Source organism: Sapajus apella, unplaced genomic scaffold (genome assembly GCF_009761245.1).
Source record: "Sapajus apella isolate SASKATOON/1434 unplaced genomic scaffold, GSC_monkey_1.0 scaffold7, whole genome shotgun sequence".
In the NCBI taxonomy this organism is placed as follows: Eukaryota; Metazoa; Chordata; class Mammalia; order Primates; family Cebidae; genus Sapajus; species Sapajus apella.
Window position 1 is genome coordinate 9,393,137 of NW_022436947.1, and position 24,758 is coordinate 9,417,894.

General features: G+C 48.4%; 1 protein-coding gene across 1 annotated transcript in view; it reads left to right on the forward strand.

The window, feature by feature from the left end:
* Window positions 1-24,758, forward strand: part of PLXNA4 (plexin A4) — a 458,024-nt gene that overhangs the window by 337,430 nt on the left and 95,836 nt on the right. The window contains exons 5-9 of the mRNA XM_032275957.1: window positions 1,656-1,756; window positions 15,167-15,290; window positions 16,007-16,160; window positions 17,323-17,422; window positions 19,865-19,979. Of these exons, the coding sequence (XP_032131848.1) occupies window positions 1,656-1,756; window positions 15,167-15,290; window positions 16,007-16,160; window positions 17,323-17,422; window positions 19,865-19,979 (594 nt within the window). The remainder of the gene's footprint in view (window positions 1-1,655; window positions 1,757-15,166; window positions 15,291-16,006; window positions 16,161-17,322; window positions 17,423-19,864; window positions 19,980-24,758) is intronic.

Genomic DNA, 24,758 nt, shown 5'->3' on the forward strand with positions numbered 1-24,758 from the left:
CAGTGTGGGTAATTCGTAAGGAACTAATTGTTAGGTTAATTAGTAGGATAGGAAGGTCGTATGTAGGCAGACTCCAGGCACGGCCCATGCAGATTACATGAGCAGTAATAAATGATAAAATTCCAAATATGCAAAAAAGACATCTGAGAAGGTGGAGGAAGGGCCACCAAGGTCAAGGTCACAGCCATCAGAATGGGAGAGGGAGGCTAAAAGGTTGCTTGAAAGAAGTGAAAACGCAGTGTGGTCATTAAGAACCGTCAGTGTGTACTTTGGAGAACAAAAAGATGTATAAAGGGGATAAGAAAGTTCAGGGAAAAGAGATCATGTGGGATTTGGAATTAATTATTAATTAATTCCAAAAGAGGGTTGGAGACTAATTGAGCAGCTCTGGTGCCAGTTTGCCTGTGTGTGTTACAAGTAGCCCCTGCCAAGCGGACATCATTTTACAGAGGCATATGCCCCATAAAACAGCAGGGGAAACATGGCCTCTGAATTTGCTCATGTAACAGAGAGAGTTCAGCCAGGTCAGCACAGTTTATAGTTTGCTGTGCCTATTGTCTGATGGCAAGAAATTAAAAAGGACAGCCACATCAAATTCCCTTAGCTCAAGCTGAAACATCAGGTAGGATTCTCCATTGAGATAAAAAAGGTATCCCAAACGGAAAAAGGTGATGTAAAAAAAAAAAAAAAAAAAAAAAAATTTTGTAAAGAAGAAACTGGAAAAATGGAGAATAAAGACCAACGCTATAAAAAGAAAATAACTCTGTTTGATCCAGTATATCATTATTAAGTACCTACTATGTAGCAGGTGCTGGCAAGTCATGTAAAGAGACATCAAGGCAAAGCTACATTGGAGAACAAATTCAAAAGATATTTAAGAGCATGCAGGAAATGGAAGCATTTGGGCTAAGCAAAAATGTCATGTGGAACATTTTACATTAACAGGCGGCTGGTGAAAGCTAATATAAAGTTTTGGGTTGGAGAGGAAGCCTCTAGTCATGAAGAGTGTGGGTAGGAGGAGAAATAGCAGCAGCTGCTCTTTGAAAGCACCATAGTGAAAGCTTTTAGAGCCAGTTGGCCAACATTATGGGAAAGAAAGAGCGGGCAAGTAACAGCTACAGAGTGAGCTTATGATATCTTGGTAAATGGCAAGGAGGAAGAGAAAGAGAAGGGTCTTGGTCTCAGGCTAAATGCTCTCTGGAGCAGCAAAAATGATGAAACTTGAAGGAGGACTGGAAAGAAGGGGAAACACTATAGGAAAAGAAACCACGAGGGAGTGAAAATGGCCATTTGCATTTATTACATCCATAGGAAACCAACACATGATGAATTGACCATTTGTAGAGATATTTGGGGGTTTCAGAAACGAACGCTATATAAATATGTTTTCTAACAACTTAGTATGGACTGTATGGAGTCTGTATTCATGAAGACTTCTAAGAAAATCACACGGCTGCTTGTCTCCCCGGATGCATATGTGGCCACCTACTCACACGTAGTCACTCAAGGTCCCTTCCCACACTGAGCTCCAAGCACTTCTGTGCTCCTGCAACATTTCGGGTGATACACGTGATATGTAGGGCAACATCTCTTCTAGTGCACTATTGCGTGTTCTGCAAAATCTTGACCACCTTCTCCCTATCCTGCTGTCCTAGCTCACCAGAGTCCCTGTGGAGTCCTGTGGTCAGTATCGGAGCTGCGGCGAGTGCCTTGGCTCGGGCGACCCCCACTGTGGTTGGTGTGTGCTGCACAACATGTGAGTACCATGGGAGGCCGCCTCCTACCTCCCACTTCCTCCAGTGATTCCCTTCCTCCTCTCCCTGTCATCACTGCCCTTCCCTTTGATCCATCTTTTCTCCTGGTCTATTCTTGCTCTTCCTTCCTTGCATCCTTTCCAAATGTTATCTCCCTTCCTCTGTTCTTTCTGACTTCACTTTAAATTTGCTAAATTCCCATAAGAAATATATGGTGATGGCGGGGTGGGAATGATGACAGGTCAGGATATGGTTGTCGTGCTGGGTAATTATACACTGGAGGGCTGGAGGAAGCAGGATTCCTGGACTTACCTGACTGTGGATTACAGGCCTGGAGACTGACGTTCCAAGACTGAACAACAGGAAAAAGGCATTAGATTTTTTTTCCTTCAACTTCATGCTGGCCACAAAACCATGAACAAGATATATGCTGTCCCTTTAGTGATTCCACATCTCCTTAACATCTCCTTCAACATCTCCATAAGATTTTCTGATTGGGGGCTGCAGCTCAAGTGTGTAGCACCTGAGGACCCTCCCTCTGCTGTCAAACAGGTGCTAGACACTTGAACTGCAGCCCCCAATCACTTGCACAGGCCCTGCCTTCTGCAAGCCTGTGCTTAACAAGGGCTAGTACTGCATGGACACAAGAAGAAGATACACCTGTGTCAGAATAAAACATGTCACTGGGCTAAAGGGGTGAGGAGGGTCTGGCAGGAGCACCTGCCACTTAGACAAAGGGTGGGAACTCCCCAGGAAGAGAAGCATACAGTTAAAGCAGAGCTATCTGGAAAATCACTGGGGATCTACAGAGTCGCAAGAGGTGGGGTCAACTATCAGCTGGCTGTGAGTGCATTGGGCTGTAGTCACTGGACCAGTAAAGCTGGGCCTGAGTGCTGGCCACTTGCCAATGTGCCTCCTCTTATGTGGCTCTGTTTTATTTTGTAGAAGAAGGAAGAAGGCAATGGCATTATAGTGGAGGTAAATGGTAAATAAACCAAGGGGTGGGAATAGGGCTGAGACAACCAGAAGGCTGAAGGCTTTTCTTTGGGGATCCAAAGACCCTTGCCATCAGTACCTGGAGAAGCCAACAATGGTTGGATCCTCACTCTAAAGAAATTTGCTTCCAGTCCAGCTATTGTGGTTTCTGGCCAACATTTGAAATGTGCCACTTTGTGAGCTGGACACAAACATTATAAATTAAGAAGTACTTTAGTCTTCCTACCAAGAACCTGAACTGCATGAGATGACCAATGACATTTACCAATAATTTTCAGCTATAAGAAGGTAGGGGTAGGACCTTGTCTTTCCCCCTCTCTCTTGCAAGGAGTGTCTCTAAAAGTTGGAAACACCCGCTTAAACTCGAATACATCCTTGCTAAGATAGCAGACACCCTCCTCATCTCTGGGTGTCAGTCTCAGGCGTAATGAGTCCATGAGTTCCTTAAGTGAAGATCTGAAATCCCTCAGGTAGGGTATGGTGGAAAAAAGCCAAGAACTACTGAGCTGCATTGAAATATACATAACTCAGTCTATGGCCATACCACCCTGAATGCGCCCAGTGTTTTCTGAAATATATATCACTCGCAGGCAGATCAGAAACTATGGACTCAAGTGTAGAGAAAAGTTGCATGGTAACAGAGAGCAAGGGAGCCTAGGAGTGGCCAGCATAGAAGAGGATGGCAGAGGTTGCATTCAGAATGCAGATTGGCTCAGATCAGGCCAGAAGAGTTCCCTGAATGATACCTTGTAAGGTAGAGAGGAGACGTGTTCTTTTTGTCTCACCCAGTGAGGCCTCTCAGGAAGGGACTGTCCTCTAAACTCATTGCCTTACTTGGGGGCCTTGACTACCCTGTTTTCTGCTTGGCTGAGGATAGTTCAGCTGATCCTGACATGGGGCTTTCCTATCTGGCATAATTCAAAGGCATTCAGAAAATCTGGTCCCTCCCTGACACTCCATGCCCAATGACGGTTTCCATGTCAGCTGTGGTCTCTGCCCACAGTGCTATCCCAGCCCCACAGAGCATGGAGCCCTGTGAATGGAGGGGGCTCCGAGGTTTGGAGAAGGCAGCAGAGGGGCTGTAAGAACCCCCACCTCCCACCCCCAGGCTGCAAGGTAAGCAGGCATGAGAAGAGGAGGCACAACATACTAATTCCTGTATGGCCTCAGTTTCCCCTTCTGTAATATCATACCTGCCTCCTGTCAAGCAGCAGAAAACAGGGGCGGATGGAGGCCAAGGTGAAGTCTGGGCAGTTTGTGAAGTGGGCCCCCAGGCTGCCTGGGGAAGCCAGCTGTTCCAGTCTCAGCGTGGCATAAAAACAGCCATGGACATGAAGTTTGGGCACCTGCCCCCAAGTCCAGACTCCTCATCCCAGCTCCTCCTCTGTGAATTGAACATGATGATGCCTGTCTCCCCCACCTCCCTGAGTCACTGGTGAATCAAATGAGATGGTATGAGTGCCAGTGCCTGGTGGGCTGTGGAGCACTGGGAAATGTAGCGTAGGGTGGGGCAGGAATGTAGACAAGGCTGGGGAAGGACCGTGAGTTCATGGGTGCCCTACCTCTTGTGACTCTGTGGATCCTCGGTGATTTTCCAAATAGCTCTGCTTTAACTGTATGCTTCTCTTCCTGGGGAGTTCCCACCCTTTGTCTAAGTGGCAGGTGCTCCTGCTAGACCCTCCTCACCCCTTTAGCCCAGTGCCATGTTTTACTCTGACACTTGTATATCATCTTCTTGTGTCCATGCAGTACCAGCCCTTGTTAAGCTCAGGCTTGAAGAAGGCAGGGCCTGTGCAAGTGTTGTTCTCTTTGTGGTCATCACTGTCTGCTGCTGCTGCTGCTGGCACCTCCTTGCTCAAGGAGCCACAGTGGAGCCAGTGAGTTGAAGCACTGGGAGACTGAGTTAAATCAGTGGACTCAAGTTCACATGCCTTGGAAACTTGTTGTGGGGCTTTAAGCAAGTACAGTCAGTTCTCATTGCCCATGGTAGTTATGTTCCATAAAGTCGCCGGAACACAGAGTTAGTGAATACCAAGCCATTGCTCCTAGGAGCAATACAGGGTTAGGTTCCTGGGAGCCTCTGGTCACATTTTCATCAGCAAATCCATCTATAACCTTGTTTTGTCTGTGTTTCTGTTTAAAGACATCTCACATAATATCTATTGTTGATTCATTAAGCTTGACCTCACTGCCAACAGCACCATAACACATCCCTGAACAAGGCTTATCCAACATAGCTATTTTCTCCATAAGCCACACCACGGCCTTCTTGCACTCAGGATCACTAGACAGCCCTTCAGCACTACACTCGGGGACTATTTTAAACAGCAAAATCACCAACAACATTGGAAAAATGTGGCACTAAATAGGGCTTGAAGAGGACACTTGTTTATTGGGCCAGAGCTAACACAAGAAGCTGAGGCTGCCTTGTCCCACCTCAGCAGGCACTGTGTGTGCCAGATCACTCAAATTTTCCATTGCCCTGTGCGTGTTCACAGGTACCAATTTTTGTCACAAATAAACGTTAGCAGTTAGTTGAATTTGCAAATAGATTCCACAATAACTCCATATGTCAGAAACTTTGCATCCTTGTTTTAAAGAGGAAGCACAGTACCTTCTCTCAGTGGTGGCACAAAGATAAAAGGAGGTGATTGATGGGGAGGTTACAGAGGTCCAAGATGCTCTGCCAGGTCAAGGTGCTGTCATTCATGGCCTCGAGCCTCCTGTTTATGTCCATGACCTGATGAAGGCAGACACATGTATGAGAGTTGCACTAACATAGTTGGTGAAGTCCAACTCTTCCAGGAGGACAGAGCTCAAGAGCCCCCATAGGCCAAGGCTGCCTTCCCACTGAGACACACAGTAAATCCATCCTCCCTCCCTCTTAAAGTTATGACCAAGGAGGGCCCCCTGGCCCACATAGAGCCAGGTCCTTTTCAACTATAAGAAGGTGGGGGCAAAATCTTATCTCCCTACCCCCTTCTCCCACAGCTCCCTCGCAAAGAGTGCCTCTAGAAGTTAGAAACACCCTCTTAAACTCGAATACATCCTTGCTACAAGGGCAGGCACCCTCCCTATCTCTGGTGACAGTCTCAGGCATAATGAGTCCTTGAGTTCCTTAAGGGAAGGCCTGAAATCCCTCAGGTATGGATTTCTGAGGTCCTGAAATCCAGGCTCTAAAATGCAGGTCCTGGATAAGTAGAATATAGGTCCCTCGATTTCTAAGATGTTTTCAATAAAGGTACAATTTTAAATTTAGGTGGAATGAGATGCACAGATCTTACATGTACAGCTTGAAAGCTTTGAACAAATGCAAACACGCCTGTAATCCACATGTCTATCAAGATATAGAACACTTTCTTAATCCATCCAGAGAGATCTCTCCTTTCGAGTGCTTCCCAGCGGGCCTTTCTTCCCTAGTTCCTCAGGTTCAGGTCAAAGCCAGATATTGCTCCTTCTGATCTGCCCTCCCTTTCACTTTTCATGAGAGTAAACAGGATGTCCATGGCTTGGAGAGACATATGAGGAAGTGGGCCCAGCAGTAGAGAAAGGAGAAGGCTGGGGGCTGGCAGGTCAGTGCAGGAGGTTCAGAGCAGCCAGAGAGAGCCTATGGATGCTTGCTCTGAGGGGCCCACATTTGCTAGGAAGGGAGTCAGGTGGCAAGAGTGGCAGGTTTAATTGCTTCCAGGGAGTGCTGTGTCCACACTCACACACTTATCCGTGAGCTCTCAGACCTGCCCTTCTCCCTCCTTGCCTGGCAGTGTGCCAGGCTCAGTGATATGAAGGCAACTCTGTTAGGTCATCTCTGCCCTAAAGCTTTTAGGGAACCAGGCCTTGGATTCAGGCTGGGAGTTTACTAGAATCACCGCATTTGTTAGGCCCCCACCATGGGCAAGACCCTGTGCCAAGTGACTCTGTCACTTGTTAAGTGGCCCCAGCAAGCCTGATCTTCATGCAGGAAGACCAGGACAGCAGGAAAAGGGTTCCTTGAGGTGGTAGAAGTCCATTTTCTCAGTCCCTTGTGCAAACTTTCCCCATGGCTGAAGGGAGTGAGGTGGTGGTAGCATTGTGGACGAGAAGGGCAGCAGAAGGGTGTATGAGAGAGAGAGAGTGAGAGCAAAGGAGGAAGAGGGAAAGAGACAGAGAGAGGGGTTGAGAGTGAGCACATGTGACTGAGCAGTGCAAGGGCAGGGCCTCTGTAAACAGGTGACCCACGTGGCTGAATGGGCTGTTTGTAGCAGCAAAGGCACAGGTGGGTTGCACACAGCATGCTTAAGAAAGGCTCATGTAATTTAAATCATCTCTTCTGTTATTCTCAATTGTCATGAAGCACTCACCTGCCAACCTGGTGGCACACAGGGTTACTCGGTCACTCTCTTTTGTAGCCCCTGGCCCAGGCCCACAGGCTTGCCCATCTCTGATGGCAATGACAGCTTCAACCATGCTGAGTATTGAGGTGGCCCTGAGTTTTGAACTTTTATTCCTTGTTCCTGAGGTGACCCATTCTGACTTGGGTGAAGGTAAAGGAAAGCCTACAAGCCCACTCTGCCTTCACCCCATCACAGCTGTCTCCTGTCCTGGGCCAGAAACATTTTTTCTAGTGACCAGGCTTGGCAGGTCCCCAAGTCCCTCTCCATCTTCCCCTCCCATGGCTTCATGCCCAGGCAAAGAAGCCTATCTCAGTCTGAGCAGGTAATGGGATCCTGCCAGGCAGACCCAGCCACATCGATTGGCCCAGACGTTACCTTTCTTAAGAAAAGTCATCAGCGTCACTCCTGGGAGGCTCATGTAACCCAAGGCATCACAGGGGAAGGATAAGATCAACTTTTATAAAGTCTGCCCCTGACCCCCTCATGACCCTGCCTCTTCCCAGATTTCTTCTGTTGGAAGAATGCCCTCCTCTGGATGGGTTGGCAGGGGTTACTTTTCAGGAAGTCACTTCTATTCTCTTCTATATGGTTTCTTCCAAGATGGTGAGAGAAAGTGGAAATACAGGAAAGGCAATGCTTTTCAGAGCAGAAAGGATGGATTACAACTTAGTTACAATAAGGACCTGTCTATGAACAGATCCAGTCTTGGTTCAGTTTCTTCAGCTCTAAGTGGGATGAAAGGAACTATCTTATAGCCACGCTGTGAAAAGTAAGGGAGGGGACCTGCGTGAAGCCCCTCGCTAGGCCTGCAATGCAGCAGGTCCTCACACCTGACACGGCCCAAGTGGCCATGACTGTGGGAGCAGAGGCTGGAGTTGAACCCCAGAGCCTCCTCCTGATCCCCCTCCTCTTCCATTGCTCTCCTCCCCAGGGGGGCTGTGGCTGGTGCTGGAGCCAGCCCGCTATTGAGAAGTCTTCCTCCCCTTGGAAGGCTTCAACCAGCCATGCCAGTGTCCACTTCATGACATACAAGCTGATTGCAAAGGGCAAGTCATGCCTTGCTTCTCCCGAGCACATCCCACAGCCTTGCTCTCTCATTTTTTAAACCTATATTCAAGGGCCACTGAACACTAGTCTGCTAGGTCAGTGATCTCTCCTGCAGCTGCTTGCATAAGGCCTACACAATCAATCTTGAGGAATGGTTGATGTCCACTTCCACCCAGCAAACTCCTTGCAGTCTATGTTCGAGGGTTTTCCTTGACTCTGCCAAAATGTTATCAGCCTCTGGTTCAAAGGAATGACTCCCAGACTAGATATTAGTACATTGGAATTTTCCTCTCCATGGCTTAGCAGAGACATAGTATGACTTAAGGAAATGGGCCTTTTCTTTTTTAACCCTGCCTCTCCCACCAAGCCCCCAATACACACACACACACACACACACACACACACACACACACACACCCACCCACCCATATGCTTCATGACTAGAGGACAGTAAGCCAAAAATGCTATCTTCTCATATGAATTAGAAAAGACCTGTGGTCTACTCAAGCCCTTAATGCCCCTCCGAGTCTAATGACTTGGATCCCTGTGGACAACCGGAGGAGCTGGCCTACCTCTGAGGTTTCACTCCAGACATACACACTCATATTCCTGCATTCACACACTTCACTCAGTCACACTGCCCTGGGCACAGAGCAAAGCACTCTCCTGCACCAAGTCTGCTGGACTTGGTGACGTTAATAGACATGAAGCCACCAGGCCGTTGGATAAAGTCTAGTATAAAGCTGATCAGCTGGAGTAATTGTTGGAATGTGTCTCAGGTAATAGGCAGCTTTCACCTTGTTACCGACTGGATTAGAAAGAGAACGGATTCACCTGCAGCGATGCATTTGCTGTCTCCTCCTCGTATCCTTCTCCTCCCTTTCCCTCCTTCTCCCTCCCTCTACTCCTGCCCTGCTCCACACAACCTCTCTTCAACCTTAGTAGAAAATTAATAGGCCCTAATAGAGTCACCCACTGACCAAGAGAAGAAAATGACAAGCCCACTTCACTTTCTCTTTTGGCAACTGCTACATGTAATTTGGTTTGGTTTTGGATCATCTGGAAAAAAAGGAACATTTCCAGGTCCTTTTACCTCTCATCTAAGGGTTTGTTCAATAGGTTATTCATTCAAGGCATGGTTACCAAGGTCAGAATCCAGTCAGAGACCCGGGGCAGCACATGGCTCCTCAGTGCAGGCTGCGAGCTCAGAATCTGAGCCGATTGTGGTGGGACAGGACACCTTGGTTGCTACGTAAGCCCAGAAAGGCTCTTGGGCCTCCACTCAACCCCTGAGCCTGTTGGTTTCTTCTGAGCTCTGTGCTCTCCCCCTTTGGGGGAGGCACGGATAAATCTGATTTAGGTGCTTCTTAGGTTGATTTTGGATCTTTAGAGATGGCAAGGGACTATGTGTCCAGTTGCCAGCAACTGATGGCAGAGGGAAAATTACAGCAGAACCTTGGGCTTCCTGCCTTGGGATTCATCCTAAGTATTTACATGGCACAACCCAAATACTTCAACTTCCATGAGACCATGGTGTCAGTCACTAGATCCTAGAATTGTAACATTGAAAGGACTCACCTGGTCTACCCCTACATATAAGAAACCTGTTACACAACCACCTGCCTAGGAATTCCTGTACTAGCTACCCCACTTTCTCCAAACCACACACATGCATCTATCCATTACTGTGGCCATTCTCAAGGAGGACAAGGATAATGAATAGGAATTCCAGTCCCTTCCCTTGTCAGGGTCCCCAGATGTGATGACAATGACAAAATCCTCCAAGAATCTCCTAGTTGAGTAGGTATTCTAAATTCTCTTAACTTTGCTATTAGAGGTCCACTGGGGAAGGCCCTCACTCTTACCCCCTTTCTTTTTCAGTCTTCTCAATTCTAAGCACAGATGGTGCATCTTAAGCATAGGTCATGGTCAGTGTGAAATGTTAAGGATTGGGGATCATCTGCAGGGAGAAATAAGGAGCAAGTTCTGATGTCTAAGCCTGATAAACACATGCTGGAAAGCCCAGGGAGATGGACCAGCAAGGACCCCTTCAAGCTTGGAGGCTCACTCAGGCTGGAACCACAGATAGCCCTGTTTCCAAATTGAAATTTGTTTGCCTGGCCAGCAGCACCGGGAGTTAATATTTCTATCGCTGTATTTAGGAATTAATTTCTAGAGAACTTAATCACCACCTCTCTCCCTCTCCCTCACCCCTTTCCTTCCTTCGTTCCTCTCCCTTCTAATTTTCCACTTGGCTGGGAATTCTCCAGCAGTGAAAGTTCAGGCTTAGGGGAGGGCGGAGGTACCTGCTTCATTAGAGAGGATAATCTCATTGGAACCACTGGCTTGAATAATAACCCCTTCCAGGGGCCGTAGGGCCTTTCTCCCCGAGGGCTTCTTGCACTTCTGATCTGAGGCTGGACAAGATGAACTGTAGAAGTGGAATGAGGAAGAGAGGTCAGAGGAGGGACTCAACTGGGGGTCTGGTGTATCCTCTTGGGGTCTGCTTCCTGCTGGCATCTTCAGGTTTGTATTTGGGGCAGAGGTGACATTGGCATGCAGAGAAGAATATCCGAAAATTCCAAGTCACACAGCATATGCACTGTCTGAATACGTATCAGCTCCAGTTTTCCTACCAGGGAGATGGATGAAGCAGGGATTCCTTCATGCCAAAGGTATAGTGGAGCTAAGGGACATGCTTTAGGAGTCCCTGAAACCTCTTGGAAGGAAACATCTAAGCCACCACTCCCTGCCTCTCAGGTCATGAATTAACCCTTTGCACATTTCCCAGCTCTGGTCTGGGCTATTCGGAATCACAGTCCTAGAAAAGCAGAAGGCCATTCCCTTGACAGACCCCAGAAGAAACCAGCAGGAATTCACACCTCCCCTTCCATTATCCTATCACAGTTAAGGTCAATTGTCTGTGCTTTTGGACATTTGCAGCCTCCACCCTCATGAGTCTTGACGGATAGTAAAAATGTCAAAACATCCCTGGCTCTGACCTTAAACTTGACTTTCCACTAAGATAGCTGAGTTCTCAATACCCTTTGACAGCTATTAAGAAAACAGAACTATGGCCCAGACCATTCTTTCCCTCTTTTCTCCCTCCTGACCTCTGGGTTGTCCTTCTCCTTCATTAAGAGGAAAACTGCTGCAGCCCTGTCTTTCTTTGTCTTTGATTTGCCCCAAGGGCCAGTCTTAGAGAAGATCTGTGGTTCTGGGCTGGGCACAGTGGCTCACGCCTGTCATCCCAGCATTCTAGGAGGCCGAGATGAGTGGACTGCTTTAGCTGAGGAGTTTGATACTAGCCTGGGCAACATGGTGAAACCTTGTCTCTACAAAAACAAAACAAAACAAGACCAAAGTTAGCTGGGCATGGTGGTACATCCCTATAGTCCCAGACTTGGAAGGCTGAGGTGGGAGGATGGCTTGAGCCCAGGAGACGGAAGTCACAGAGAGCTGAGATTATGCCACTGCATTCCATCCTGGGCGACAGAGCCAGACTCTGTCTCAAAAATAATAATAATAACTAAAAATGAAAAACATTCTTAAAAAAAAAAAAAAATCTGTGGTTCTGCATCAACTACAGTTTGACGAGGTCAAATGAGGATGCCAGACAAAGGATACACTGATAATACTAGCTAACATTTATAGGGCTTACAATGAGCTATGCCCTGCCCTAAATGCTTTACTCACATAATCTCCTTTAATCCTCATAATAACCTTATTAGGTAGATATTGTTTTGTCCCCGTTTTATAGATGAGAAAGCTGAGGCACCAAGGTTAAAGTAATTTGCCCAAGATCATACAGTTAAATGTGACATTTGAAATTGTAAATTATACACCCTTAATCCCAGCACTTTGGGAGGCCAAGGCAGGCGGATCACAGGGTCAGGAGATTGAGACCATTCTGGCCAACATGGTGAAACCTCATCTCTACTAAAATACAAAAGTTAGCCAGGCGTGGTGGCACGCGCCTGTAATCCCAGCTACTCAGGAGGCTGAGGCAGTGGAATCACTTGGACCCAGGAGGTGAAGGTTGCAGTGAGCCAAGATCACGTTACTGCACTCCAGCCTGGTGACAGAGCAAGACTCTGTCTCAAAAAAAAAAAATTGCAAATTATAGGTGGTTTCCCTATAATACCTAAAATTGAAGGAAGGTGATGAGCAGTTCCATTGGAGCTCTCAGGAGCAGTGGCAAGATGCGACCACATGAACTTTGGAAGCAGCAAGCAATGAGGGTAGAACTTGACCTGAGATCCCCTGAGCAAACACCTGTGTGCCACCTCCCCCTCCCTATCCCAGAAGAAAGATAGAGTCCTGTCTTTTCTGTCTGAATGTCTATTTGGTAACTCCAGGTGGTGTTTGGCCTGGAAACAGCTCTGCTTTTCCCTCTCTTCATAATTTAATCAAAGACATTTTTCAGACCTACTGATTACTCTTAGAAATAGGAACTTCAAAGTTGGGGAGTCAGTGAATAATTTAAGCCCATACCAGCGCTCCGGGTCTGCTGTTAATGGGAGTAATAACACTATTAATAGCGATGTCAGTGCAGACACTCTGGAAAAGTCCATAACATTAGCTTAATGGCTGAAGGTAATGGAGTCCTCACAGAGGAGCTGGCCTGGTAAATTAACTTCCAAGTCTTTTAGGCAGACACTCTTGTTGCCATCGGTCAGCTGGAGCAGCGAGGAAGTGCCACAGGGGTGACCACACTCACGTCTGATCCTTCACCCCCGGGAGGGGGTTTCCTAGAAGCATTCTGGAGAATGTATCTTCATCCAACAAGTTGCAGTAACATTCAAAGTGCTTCCCAGTGCCAAGCAAAAATCGTGATTAGCCTAAACAAAAAGATTGAGGGGAAAATGTTTGAATTGCCCTAAGGACGTGAAGGTGGCTTAGTATGCAGCAAGGGGTCTGCCCCTGACTTCTCAGTCTGGAAGCATTAGAGCTCCGACGTGGAGCCCAGGCTGCAGGGCGCGTCTGTGTCCCGGCACATCCGGACAAGGTGAGGTTTATGGCAGCATCGTTATGAGACTTAAACACTAGAGAACGTAAATCCTGTATCATGTCCCTGTTAACAAGCACGCATACCTCGTAGCCATGAATGTACCATTCAGGGTTGGTTTTTACTTTTGCATTACATACCAATCTACTCTGAAGTCCTGTGTTCTGCTCCCCTGTCCTTCCATTTATCCCATCCTTAGAGGGACAGCTTCAGTCCATAGCCTTCAGTGATTTCTCCTTCATTTGCTAGATTCTTCTCTCAGGATCTCCACCCCAGGCTGTCCCTCCTACTGTGGACAAAGGTGGAAGAAGAAACCCCCATAGCTTTCCTCTGAACCTGAGTTACCCCAAGAGCAGCTCAGTGCATCCAGGTGCCCCCTTCCCTCATCTCCTTGCCCCACACCACACCTGTCTGCTTCCTGAGACAGTAATTCCCTCCCCAACGCCCCCTCCCCATGTGGATTCCCCATCCCTGGCTGTTCTCTGTCCTGATAAACTCCTTGCCTGGGGCTCCCTCCTGCCCTGCAGTAGCTCCTGACATCTTCCTTTCTCTGCAAAATCTTTTCTCTTTAATCAAAAGAGATCAGCAACTCTGGAGTGACTTCCCTGCCATCTCATCTTCTCTCATCTTGTCCCTCCTGAGGACCCTTCTTGCCCCGACCCCACAATAGAATCTAGTCCAGAGTTTCCAAATCATGATCACTTGATAAAGCCTCATGTTCACAAGGTTCACCTGCTTGGATTAAATACTGTTCCCTGAAATTCAGACACCTCAACGTAGTGACCTCAAGTGATGCCAGCATTTGAGGGAGGTCCATGTTTTTTACATGCCTCTTTTACAAGCCTTCATCAGCTAGGACTGCAAGATCCCAGGTTACACTGGACGTGGTCCACCTGTGACACCATGCACTTTGGACAACACAGGGCACTAAACAGCAAACTTTAGATAGAGCAGGGATTCTGATCCAAAGCAAGCTTTTTTTTTTTTTTTTTTTTTTTCTCGGCTTACTGCAACCTCCACCTCCCGGGTTCAAGCAATTCTCCTGCCTCAGCCACATGAGTAGCTGGGATTACAGGTGAGTGCCACCATGCCTGGCTAATTTTTGTATTTTTAGTAGAGATGGGGTTTCACCATGTTGGTCAGGCTGGTCTCAAACTCCTGACTTTGTGATCTGCCCCCCTCAGCCTCCCAAAGTTCTGGAATTATAGGCATGAGCCACCGCACCCAGCCCAGAGCAAGCTTTTAACTCTAGTTCTTAGCTCCTTTGATCCTTCCTTCCTTCCTTCCTTCCCACCTGCCTACCTGAGGGGATTCCAAAATTAATCAAACATAACTGCTTTTTTTTTTTTTTTCTGAGAAGCTCCTACTTGGTAGGAGAGAGCTGCACTTAGCCCAATACTTGTCATGTAATCTACCAAGATCCAGACTTCTTGGAGTAGGAGACACCAAGGCGCTATGGAATCGTAGGAGGAAGCTCTTCACTTTGCCTAGGGTATGCAGGAGAGATTGCAGGTGCAACTTGAGTCACTGCTGGAAGGAAAGGTAGGAACTGGACAGGTGGAGAAGTGAGGAGAGGGAAGTCCAATAGAGTAACTGGCATGTTCAAAGACAAGGAAGTGTGTTTTCCATATGAAGAAAACAAATCTCAGGTTGCCTATGGAGGGGAAGAGAATGGCAAGGACTAAAGATGTGCAGAGAAGGTGAATAGACAGAACCATGCAACTCCTTGTATGAGTTTGGAGAGGATGAGGGGAGTTAGGATGACTCTTAAGTGTCTGCCTTTGGCAAGAGGTGATTGGAATTGCCATCTTGTCTAAATTTGGGAATGATGGAGGAGGACCAAGCTTGAGGAAAGACACAAAAAGGTCAGCTTTGGGTGCATTGAGTTTGGATACATCCTGGGAGCTGCTGGAAATGCCTGGCCTCAGCATCCGGCCCTCCCTGGACCAAGTGGCCATCTCCTGAGTAACTCGAGGGTATGTCCTTCCCAGTTGCACCCGGAAGGAGCGGTGTGAGCGGTCCAAGGAGCCCCGCAGGTTTGCCTCGGAGGTGAAGCAGTGTGTCCGGCTGACGGTGCATCCCAACAATATCTCCGTCTCTCAGTACAACGTGCTGGTAAGGGTTATGGGGGTGGGGCTGGGGTCCAGGGATGTAAGGAGGACTCTCTCCTCACCAGAAAGTGCCTTAGCTCAAGACCCTAGCCTGGCCAGCAGAAGCAGCTTCAGAGAAGGGTGTAGGATGTTAAAGAATAAGTGTCCTTGGGGAGCTGCGAGAAGGGAACAGGAACAGGCATATTGGGGAAGAAGCTCTATTCATAAAGCATAGAAAGACAAGGTGCACTGTCACCAAATATGATCAAAGGGTGACAAAGAGTGACAATGGGTGCTGGAAACGATATCTTCAACTATAAAATGGGAAGGATGCATGTAGAGAGAGACAAAGGGGCACCGGTGACTTCCAAGTGCTAGTACTGGGCACTTAGTGGTTAGTGTTTCTGTTTTTTCAATATTGAGCCTAATGGAGGAGGTGCTCTGTCAGCCATGCCTCGGTCCTCTCAGCACACAAATCCCCTAAGTATCCTTGTTTCCTGTGGCCAAATCCACTTCGGTCCAAATGAGGTTTCTTTTGACTCTGTTTCTTTGCATCTCACTACTGCCTCTGTGCTGCTCTCCTAATAACTTGAGTCTCTTGTCTGTGTTAATATTGCCTCTTGCTTGTCTTTGCTTTCCCTGTGATCTCTCTCGCTCTCCCACTTTCTTTTTTTTTATTCCATACCCACCCTTTTCCCGTTTCACCTTCCTCCTTCTCTCCCCCTGCCTGGCTGTTCACAGCTGGTCCTGGAGACGTACAATGTCCCGGAGCTGTCAGCTGGCGTCAACTGCACCTTTGAGGACCTGTCAGAGATGGATGGGCTGGTGGTGGGCAATCAGATCCAGTGCTACTCCCCTGCAGCCAAGGAGGTGCCCAGGATAATCACAGAGAACGGTGAGCATCCCAGAGGCACCGCTGAGTGGCATGTCCTCCCTCTTGGCTAGATGAGAAGGACAGGGGATTGAGGGCGCCTACAGGCAGGGGAGGGTCAGAGGAAGGGGTGTGGGTTTGTGGGTGTGTTATGGGAAGAGGGGGATGAACTCTCTCTCCACTGCCCATGGCATTGACTGTTACAGCCCTTCTGTTGCAGCCCCAGGTTAGCCCCCAAGAGTCACCCTCATCCTGGGCAAGCAGTAGCTGCAGAGAGGGTGGGGAGGGGCAGGCCAGGACAGTAGCAGAACATGTGGTTAACTTCAGCCTGCTCCACTGGTCTGGCGGGTCAGTGGAGGAGGCCATTGAGCAGGAGCAGGGATGCTCACATGGCGGGTCTCTGACCCTGGACCACTGCCTCCATGACTCTGCCCTACCGGTCTCCCCATAGCTGCCTGTTGTTGGGGGCCAGCTGCTCTGGGAAAGACAGGAGTGGGCAGAGGCTCCATGTGGGTGAGGGACAGGCCCAGCCTGGGCAGATTGATTCCATGTTGTCCCTCCCATTTGGGCTTGTCACATTTGTTCGGAGCTGATTGATTAATGAGACTCTCAGGGAAGGCAAAGAACAAGGCTTGAAGTGGGGGCCTAAGGTCAGGGCTGTGAATTAAACATGGGCTGCAGCTCCTCCCTGGCGCCAGCTGAGGATTCCAAGGTCTCCCACCCCAGTGGAGCCCTGAGCCCCCTGAGAGGAGGTAGTGTCACAACAGAAGCTTTCTGTACAGAGACGGGGAATGAGCTCATGTATACACACACGTACATGCAAAACCTCTTGTGCAATTTGTGACAGCATTCCTACATATGTGTTTCTCCTGGTTGTGAATCAATTCTGTGAGTCTGACCAGGAAATCATGCATGTGAATGCACATTTGAATTCCTGGCTGTGTGCTTCTGTGTGTGTACACGTGGAGGAGGGGAAGTGATACAGTGGGCAGGGAGAATAGACTAGAACTGCTCTCTGCAGCTGCTCTCAGGGTTGTCCTTGGACTGGGTCCTGCTGAGTCAGAATCCTGTTAAGCCAACAGCACCCTGGGGAGCAGGCTCCCATTTCCAGCAGGTGTCACTCGTCAAGGAATCCCTGGCTTGGGGCCTCAGCATCCCCCGACCCCTGGGCCATCTCTCCTCGTAGGGGACCACCATGTCGTACAGCTGCAGCTCAAGTCAAAGGAGACTGGCATGACCTTCGCCAGCACCAGCTTTGTCTTCTACAACTGCAGCGTCCACAATTCGTAAGTGGCCCCAGCCTTACCCCACTTCCTGTTCCTGGGGTCAAGGTTCATCCAAAGATTAGAAAACCCCATCACTGTTCCCAGGGAGTCACCATGTAGAAGCCCCAGAGGAGGTCTCCTTTACCCCCTCTTCTCTGGTACCCACAGGGTTAATGGAAAGAGACTAGAAGAGCAGAGAGTGAGAACCTATGGAGTGGGGCTCTCCACATCCCTAGCGCATACATCTTCCCTGACATCAATCCTTCAACTCAATTCTGTCTCCACCATCTGTTGTGGGGTGGTGCATCCCCTGTGAAGAACAGAGGAGTAAACTCTGTGGGCAGAGGAGGGATCTGAGGAGGGAGAGAAGCCCTGATGTATGTCCAGGGTGGGAGCAAGTGGTCACTCACTCCAGGCTCCCCACAGGCCGCCCAGGCTGGGTGGGGACACAGATTAGTAAGGGCCAGAGGAAGGCAGAAAGGTATGGGGTAGGTGGACTTTGGCTCAGGAATCAGGAAGCTTGACTCCAGCTCCAGCTTTGTTTGACTTAAGCATCCAACTTCCAGCATCAGGTGGAAAGGGCAGCCCTGACTCTGCAGCCAGACCAGCTGGGAAGCTCAACCCTTCTGTGCCCCAGTGTCCTTTATCAACAGGGAAATTGTAGTGCCCCTTCCAAGGGCGTCACACAAATATTTACCAACTGACATGTCAGGAGCACTGTCCCATCAGAGCAGTCACTGGCTGGGACCCTGTGCTGGCTGCTAGCCCTGAGTATCAGCTCTGTCTACCCTACAGGACAGCCAGGAAGGGTAAAAGGGCCATGCTAAGGAGAAGCGTTTAGAGCCACACCTGGCCCAGTGTTTAGATATCGCACATCTTCTTGCAATTATTATATTATCCTTTCTTTATCAAATGATGGGGTTGGACCAGGTTATGAATGGGCCAGTCTTTTTTGTTTTTCACCATAGAAATTTTAAACTGAAAGTGGGTGTGGATGCCCAATATACAGAATAGATGGAAGCAGGAGCTCCTCTGATTAAAGGTTGGGAGGCCTGGAACCCCTCTAGGAGCCCCACAAAACTCTACATGTTCTTCAAGGGAGCTCCATGGTGTCCCCAGTGTTCCACAGAGCAAACTGTGGGACCTGACCTCAAAAACGCTGCTTGCTTTACTATGCTCCTCTGTTTTGCCTTCCATGCACGATAGGTAGCTGACATGACCAGGGACACTTTGGGGCTCTAGGCTGGTGGAATTTTAGGGTCTACCAATCTGCTTGTGAAGGCTGTGAGTTCTAGACCTTAGCTCTCTGTGGGGCCCCAAGGAAGGAGGCATCCAGCCCTCCCAGCCAAAAACGAGTTGCTCCAGCCCCAGGATTCTCCTCTTGTCTCTTGCAACAGAGCTGTCCCTGTTTACTACTTGCTGGCCTAATCCCTCCCTCCTCTCTTTCCCCTCTGGGGAAGCAGAGTAAATAGGTGAAATCATGTGTGAAGCTTCCATTAAGTCCATAAAATGATTTTAATCATGTACTACTTGCAAGGGAATGTGTTGCTCATCAGACATGGTGGAGTTAAAAATCAGTGCAACACAAAGACTCAATCCCAGCCCTCCAGGAGTTGATGGCCTAGGGACTAGTAGAGGAGCCGGACAGGTAATAGTGAGAGATGACACAAGATGGCCAGGACTGTCCCAGCGATGTCAGCCGAGAGATTCACAGGAGAAGGGCCCAGGGTGACCAGCTCTTCCTTGGTCAAGAAGGTAGCCAGGTGGAAGAAAGAAGAAACGGTGCTCTGGAGGGAGGGATGGCTTGTGGGGAGAGTGTGGCTGTTCGTGGCCAAAGCACAACCCACGTGGGAGGCCAGTAGTCATGGGCGCCATGAAGGGTGTAGCGTGTATTGGAGAGGCAGTTGAGTTTTTGGAAAAAGAGAACCATGTTGGACTTTTAAGCAATCAGGAGCTCTTATAAAATTGCCTTGGTGTCCTGGGGTAAAGGTGAGAGGTGGGGTTGCCAGCCACAGAGGAGCCATTGTTGTGACAGAGCTGCCTCGGCCACTTCCGCCCCAGGCGGCTTCCTAGCAGCAGAGACCCAGAGTGAATTTGAACATAAACCTAATCTTTTGTTTGCCCCAACTCTTAGGTCTCTCTACATAAGCCCTCTGCTCCAGACCTTATCATGTCTTCTTTTGAAAAGGAGGATGTTATCCCATGGAGATGGAGGAGGACTCATTTGACCTTAGGGGACCAGGGTTGTCAGCTACATATGAGAAAGGGAGGAACCCAGAGACCATTAGCTTCCTGAGGTCTTAGGGAATAAAGGGATGGATGTGCATAAGATCCACCCTTCCTGTGCGTTTGACGGTGGTTTCTCTTAATACTAAAAATGTTTTGCTAGACCCATGAGACTCAGGCCCTCTGCTTTGGGCTGACCCAGGTTTTCAGATTTGTGCCTCCCCGCTCTGTGCCCAGGTGCCTGTCCTGCGTGGAGAGTCCATACCGCTGCCACTGGTGTAAATACCGGCACGTCTGCACCCACGACCCCAAGTCCTGCTCCTTCCAGGAAGGCCGAGTGAAGCTGCCCGAGGTAGGTCCTTAGCAGCCAGAGCGGTGAGTGCCTCTTGTTGTGAGCATGAGACACAGAGGAGAGGTGTTCCCTTCAGAGAAGAAACCAAAGGAGAACTGTGTAGGACCACTCCCTCCCTCTTGACTTAAGGGACCACTTGATACAAGCAGGAAATATACCAAGCTCTGTGCTGGGACTGTGGGTTCTGGATCCGCCCTGGAGGTTCTGTTACAAAGGTATATTCCAGGGCACTCCAGCCAGAAGGATCCTTCACACACTAGGTGGGTTCTACAAAGATTCCAAAGAGATGGATGTGCTGATGTATCCTAGAAATAATTGTAGGTACACAGCAGGACTGTGTCCAGGCTCCTTGGCTGTTCCTCAGGGCACTGTTTGCAGAGGAGAACTGAGACCCCCAAAGAGGACAAGTTGAGTAAAAGGGAGAGAGATGAGAGTGAAAGAATGGTCAACTTGTGAGCAAGAGCAGTGGTTTTCAAAGCGTGGTTCCCAGACTAGCAGAATCTGCATCAGCTGAGAACTTACTAGAAATACAAAGTCTACTGTTCCACCCTAGGCCAACTGAATGAGAAGCTCCAGGGGTGGGTGCAGCAACTCGGGCTTACACGGGCCCTCCCGGTGGTTCTGATGCTCGGTCCAGGTTGAAGAGTCACTGAGATACTGTTCGGCTGTAAGGCTAAAATGTGGCCTTTCTGTTCCCTCCAAATTTTTATTCTCCTTGAAAACTCACCTTCCCCACAACAAAAGTGCTTTCTGCCTATGCTGTTACCTCTCTTAGAACATCAGAGTGTGGTCAGAGCCTTCAAGGATAACAGGCATAGCTCTGGGAAAGTCTGTTGTTCAAACACGGTAGTGTTTCTTGCACTCTCTCAGCTACCATTGGACTCAGCAGCCTCCAGCACCTTCACCCCCACCCCTAGTCTTGGATGTATCATTCAGATCCGTTTACACACCACCCTGATGTGACTGCCATGGGGCTGCCATGACTATGTGGCCAGCGCCCCCCGTGAGAGAAGGGGCCTGTCCAGGTGCAGGAAGCATAGAGTATTTGGGGGTGGGGAGAGGAGAGGGGAAACATTGAGAGAACAGACCCATCAAGTGCCCTTCCCATCCCAGACTCATACTCCACTAAGAACCCTACCTTTGGTCAAACTCTCATGGCAGGAGGGAAGCTGCCTTTTATCTGAGGCTGAAAGGGAAGGTCAATGTACACCCCATGCTAACACCTGCTGCATGTGGCTCCCCAAGCACAGGGGATAGTGACAGCACAGTACTTAGCCCTCAGACAATCCAGGCCCCAAATCCCATTTTGCCCAGGTCCTGATGGCTGAGCAGGAGTTCTACAGGTGGACAGTGGGCAGGGTGGTTCATTTTAGAAGTAAAGGCAAGGAGTGGAGACATTGTCGGGGAAAGGATGGTCCTGATTGAGTAACAGACAAGGGGAGCATACAAGAAAGAGTAGAAATTTGAAAACCTTCATCAAGATAATGAAATGACTAGGGGCCTTTGGAAGCCTCCATGTAGCTCAAATGTTTTGATTGCATTTTATTCTTGGGCCTCTTTGCTAGATAAAACCTTCGCTAGATACACTAGTCTGGAAAGCTGGTGAGAGGCTGAGAACCTTTGTCTCCGCTCCCATGAAGCTCCTTGCAGGTTTCAGACAGAAACAGGAAGAGGTTATAGAAGCTCAGACACAAGACCCTCCTTCTCCATCGGAATCTGTTCATGCCTGGAATTGGCTACTCTGGATTCAGTCAGGAAAAGAGACCTGGGCATAGATTGTCCCTTTATAGGGAAAGAGAGGAGTGTGAATCTCATGCTTATGTGTCAGTTCTGTTCTTTAACAAAGAGAACATGGATATAAAGATAATAAGAGAGATGTGAGTCGGACAGCCAAGGCACATCCTTGATAAAAGGCTTCACAGTCTCATCAGCCTGGCCAGGCCTGTATCTTGGGATGTGGTATCAGGAGTAGAAGGGCTGGTTGACACACCAAGGCTGGGGACAGGGATGTGGGAAGCATCCTTTTCTTGTTCTGGTCCGAAACCTGCAAATAACTTGATGGGAACTGAGACAAAGTGGTTTTCAGCTTCTCGCCAGCTTTCCAGGCTGCCGTACGGGCTGTCGTTCTATGTTCAGAGAGGCCCAAGAGGAAACTGAAAGCAGAAACAGTTGAGCTAGCTGGTGGATTTGAAGGCCTCTAATCATTTAATTGCCTTGCAGGAGGCTTTTGAATTTCTGCTGTTTCTTTCTTGTTTGCTCTTCTTGTACCAAATTTCTTTCTTTTAAGTATAGGAGAGGAGCCTCTTTCTGTTGCTCAGAAAGAAGGAAAAGAACCAGAGGAGAATAAGGCCAGACATGGTAATCCCAGCACTTTGGGAGGCCAAGGCAGGAGGACCATTTGAGCCCAGGAGATCAAGACCAGTCAGGACAACACAGTAAAACCCCCCGCCTACAAAAAATAGAAATAAATAAATAAGCTGGGCGTGGTGGTGCATGTCTGTAATCCCAGCTACTCAAGAGGCTGAGATGGGAGGATTGCTTGAGCCTGAGAGATTGAGGCTGCAGTGAGCCATGATCACACCACCACACTCCAGCCTGGGCAACAGAGCAAGATCCTGTCTCAAAAAAAAAAAAAAAAGGAAATAAAAAGAATAAAATAAGAGCCCACCATGTTTCCCAGGGCAATGCAGAAATCCCTTTAGAAGAATGATGAGTTTAAGTACCCAGACTCCAAGTCAGGTGGGACACCCTTCTATACCTGACACAACAAAGACTACCAGGGATTGACAGCATCGCAGAGGATGGGATGCCTGGGCCCCAGTGAAAGGAACTAGCCTGGAAGAAATGGCTGATAGGAGGATATGGAGCTGCACTAAGCTCTTGCTGCTACACTGAAGTCCTCTCCATTTCCCATGAGCTATGGTGTGGTGAGCCTGGCAGGCCATGGCAGGGATGAACTCTGGGATAGTTTGGAATCACCCATGCCTCCCTTATCACATGGAATACATTTGGGCTCTTCTGTACCTTGGATGTGTATTTATTCTAAGAGATGGAAGCTCTAATGGTGTGCTACTGATCCAGGCTTGGAGGGTGCATTCTACCCAGCTCAATCCCAGGGCCATTTTGAATGTGAGCATAGAGGTGAACCAGAGCTGGTCACCTGGTGATGGTAATCGTAGCATCTTTCTTGTGAATGTAGAAAGAGGTAATAAAGAAGTACATGTGGACTACTGACTGACCCCAGACATTTTGGGTCAGTGAAAGGAGGTCCTTGTCCCCAGACCTCCAAAGACAGTTCCTGGCTGCTAGTGGAAATAAGAGGATATTTTTATGTTGTTTTGTTTACTATATTTTTATATTCTATATGTACTTATTTTAGCAATATACAGTCATGGGCAGCTTATTGATGGGGATACACTCTGAGAAATGTGTCATTGGGCAATTACGTCTTTGTGCAAATATCATAGGGTGCACTTACACAAACCTACATGCTGTAGCTTACTGCACACCTAGGCTACATGACACAGCCTATTACTCCTAGGCTACGCACCTGTACAGCAGGTAACTGTACTGAATACTGCAGGCAATTGTAACATAATGGGAAGTATTTGTGTATCTACACACATCTGAACATAGAAAAGGCACAGTAAAAATACAATATTATAATTTTTTTTTTTTTTTTTCTGAGACGGAGTTTCGCTCTTGTTACCCAGGCTGGAGTGCGATGGCGCGATCTCGGCTCATCGCAACCTCCGCTTCCTGGGTTCAGGCAATTCTCCTGCCTCAGCCTCCTGAGTAGCTGGGATTACAGGCACGCGCCACCATGCCCAGCTAATTTTTTGTATTTTTAGTAGAGACGGGGTTTCACCGTGTTGACCAGGATGGTCTTGATCTCTTGACCTCGTGATCTACCCGCCTCGGCCTCCCAAAGTGCTGGGATTATAGGCGTGAGCTACTGCGCCCGGCCCTACAATATTATAATCTTATGAGACTGCTAGCTGTCCTATATATAGTTTGTCATTGATGGAAACATCCTTATGTAGACCATACACATTACTATATATATTTCTGGGAAGAGACAGTAGCAGGAGTCAGGGGTAGAAGGAAAACTGCCCAATTAAAAGGTGATTTTGTGGAAGACCCCAGACACATATGTCCTGTCGCTGCTCTAGGGGAAGAGCTTACTCACAGCATGGTACTCTGAAGTTTTGTTATGATTTAAGTGTTTATGCTTCATTACCCTAAGTGTTTCTGATACTCAAGGCATTGTGAGAGGTTTAAAGGTGAAAGAGATCTGTGGAGATCTGTGTTTAGAGATCTGTAAGAAGAGGCCATTGGTCTACATCATCTCTGAAGTTCTCCCATTGTAAGTAGAAATAACCTGGAAAGCCCCCAAGATAAATCTGTGCCCAAAATGTGGTGAAGCAGGGCTGGCGATTATAGGGTGAGTGTCAAGTCAAGGCTTAGATCAACCATCTTTACCTAACAAGGTGACCCCTACCCTCAGGGCCTGCTGTTCCACTGAACACCCAGCCCAAAGCCCACCCTCTTGGAATGAAGGTGTACCCAGGCCCTGGCAACTCTTCTGGAAATCTCTGGGTTTTTTATTTCCTTTTACCCTTTGAGTGAAGGGATGCAGACAGTGTCCTTTTGTTAGCTAAGAGTGAGGCTGACAGGTGGCTTTTCATCTACCCAGCACCATGTTGTATCCCAGGAATGCTTTCATCTGTGCGTCTTCCATTTCAACAGCAGCTTTGTTGACTATCAGGGATATTGAAT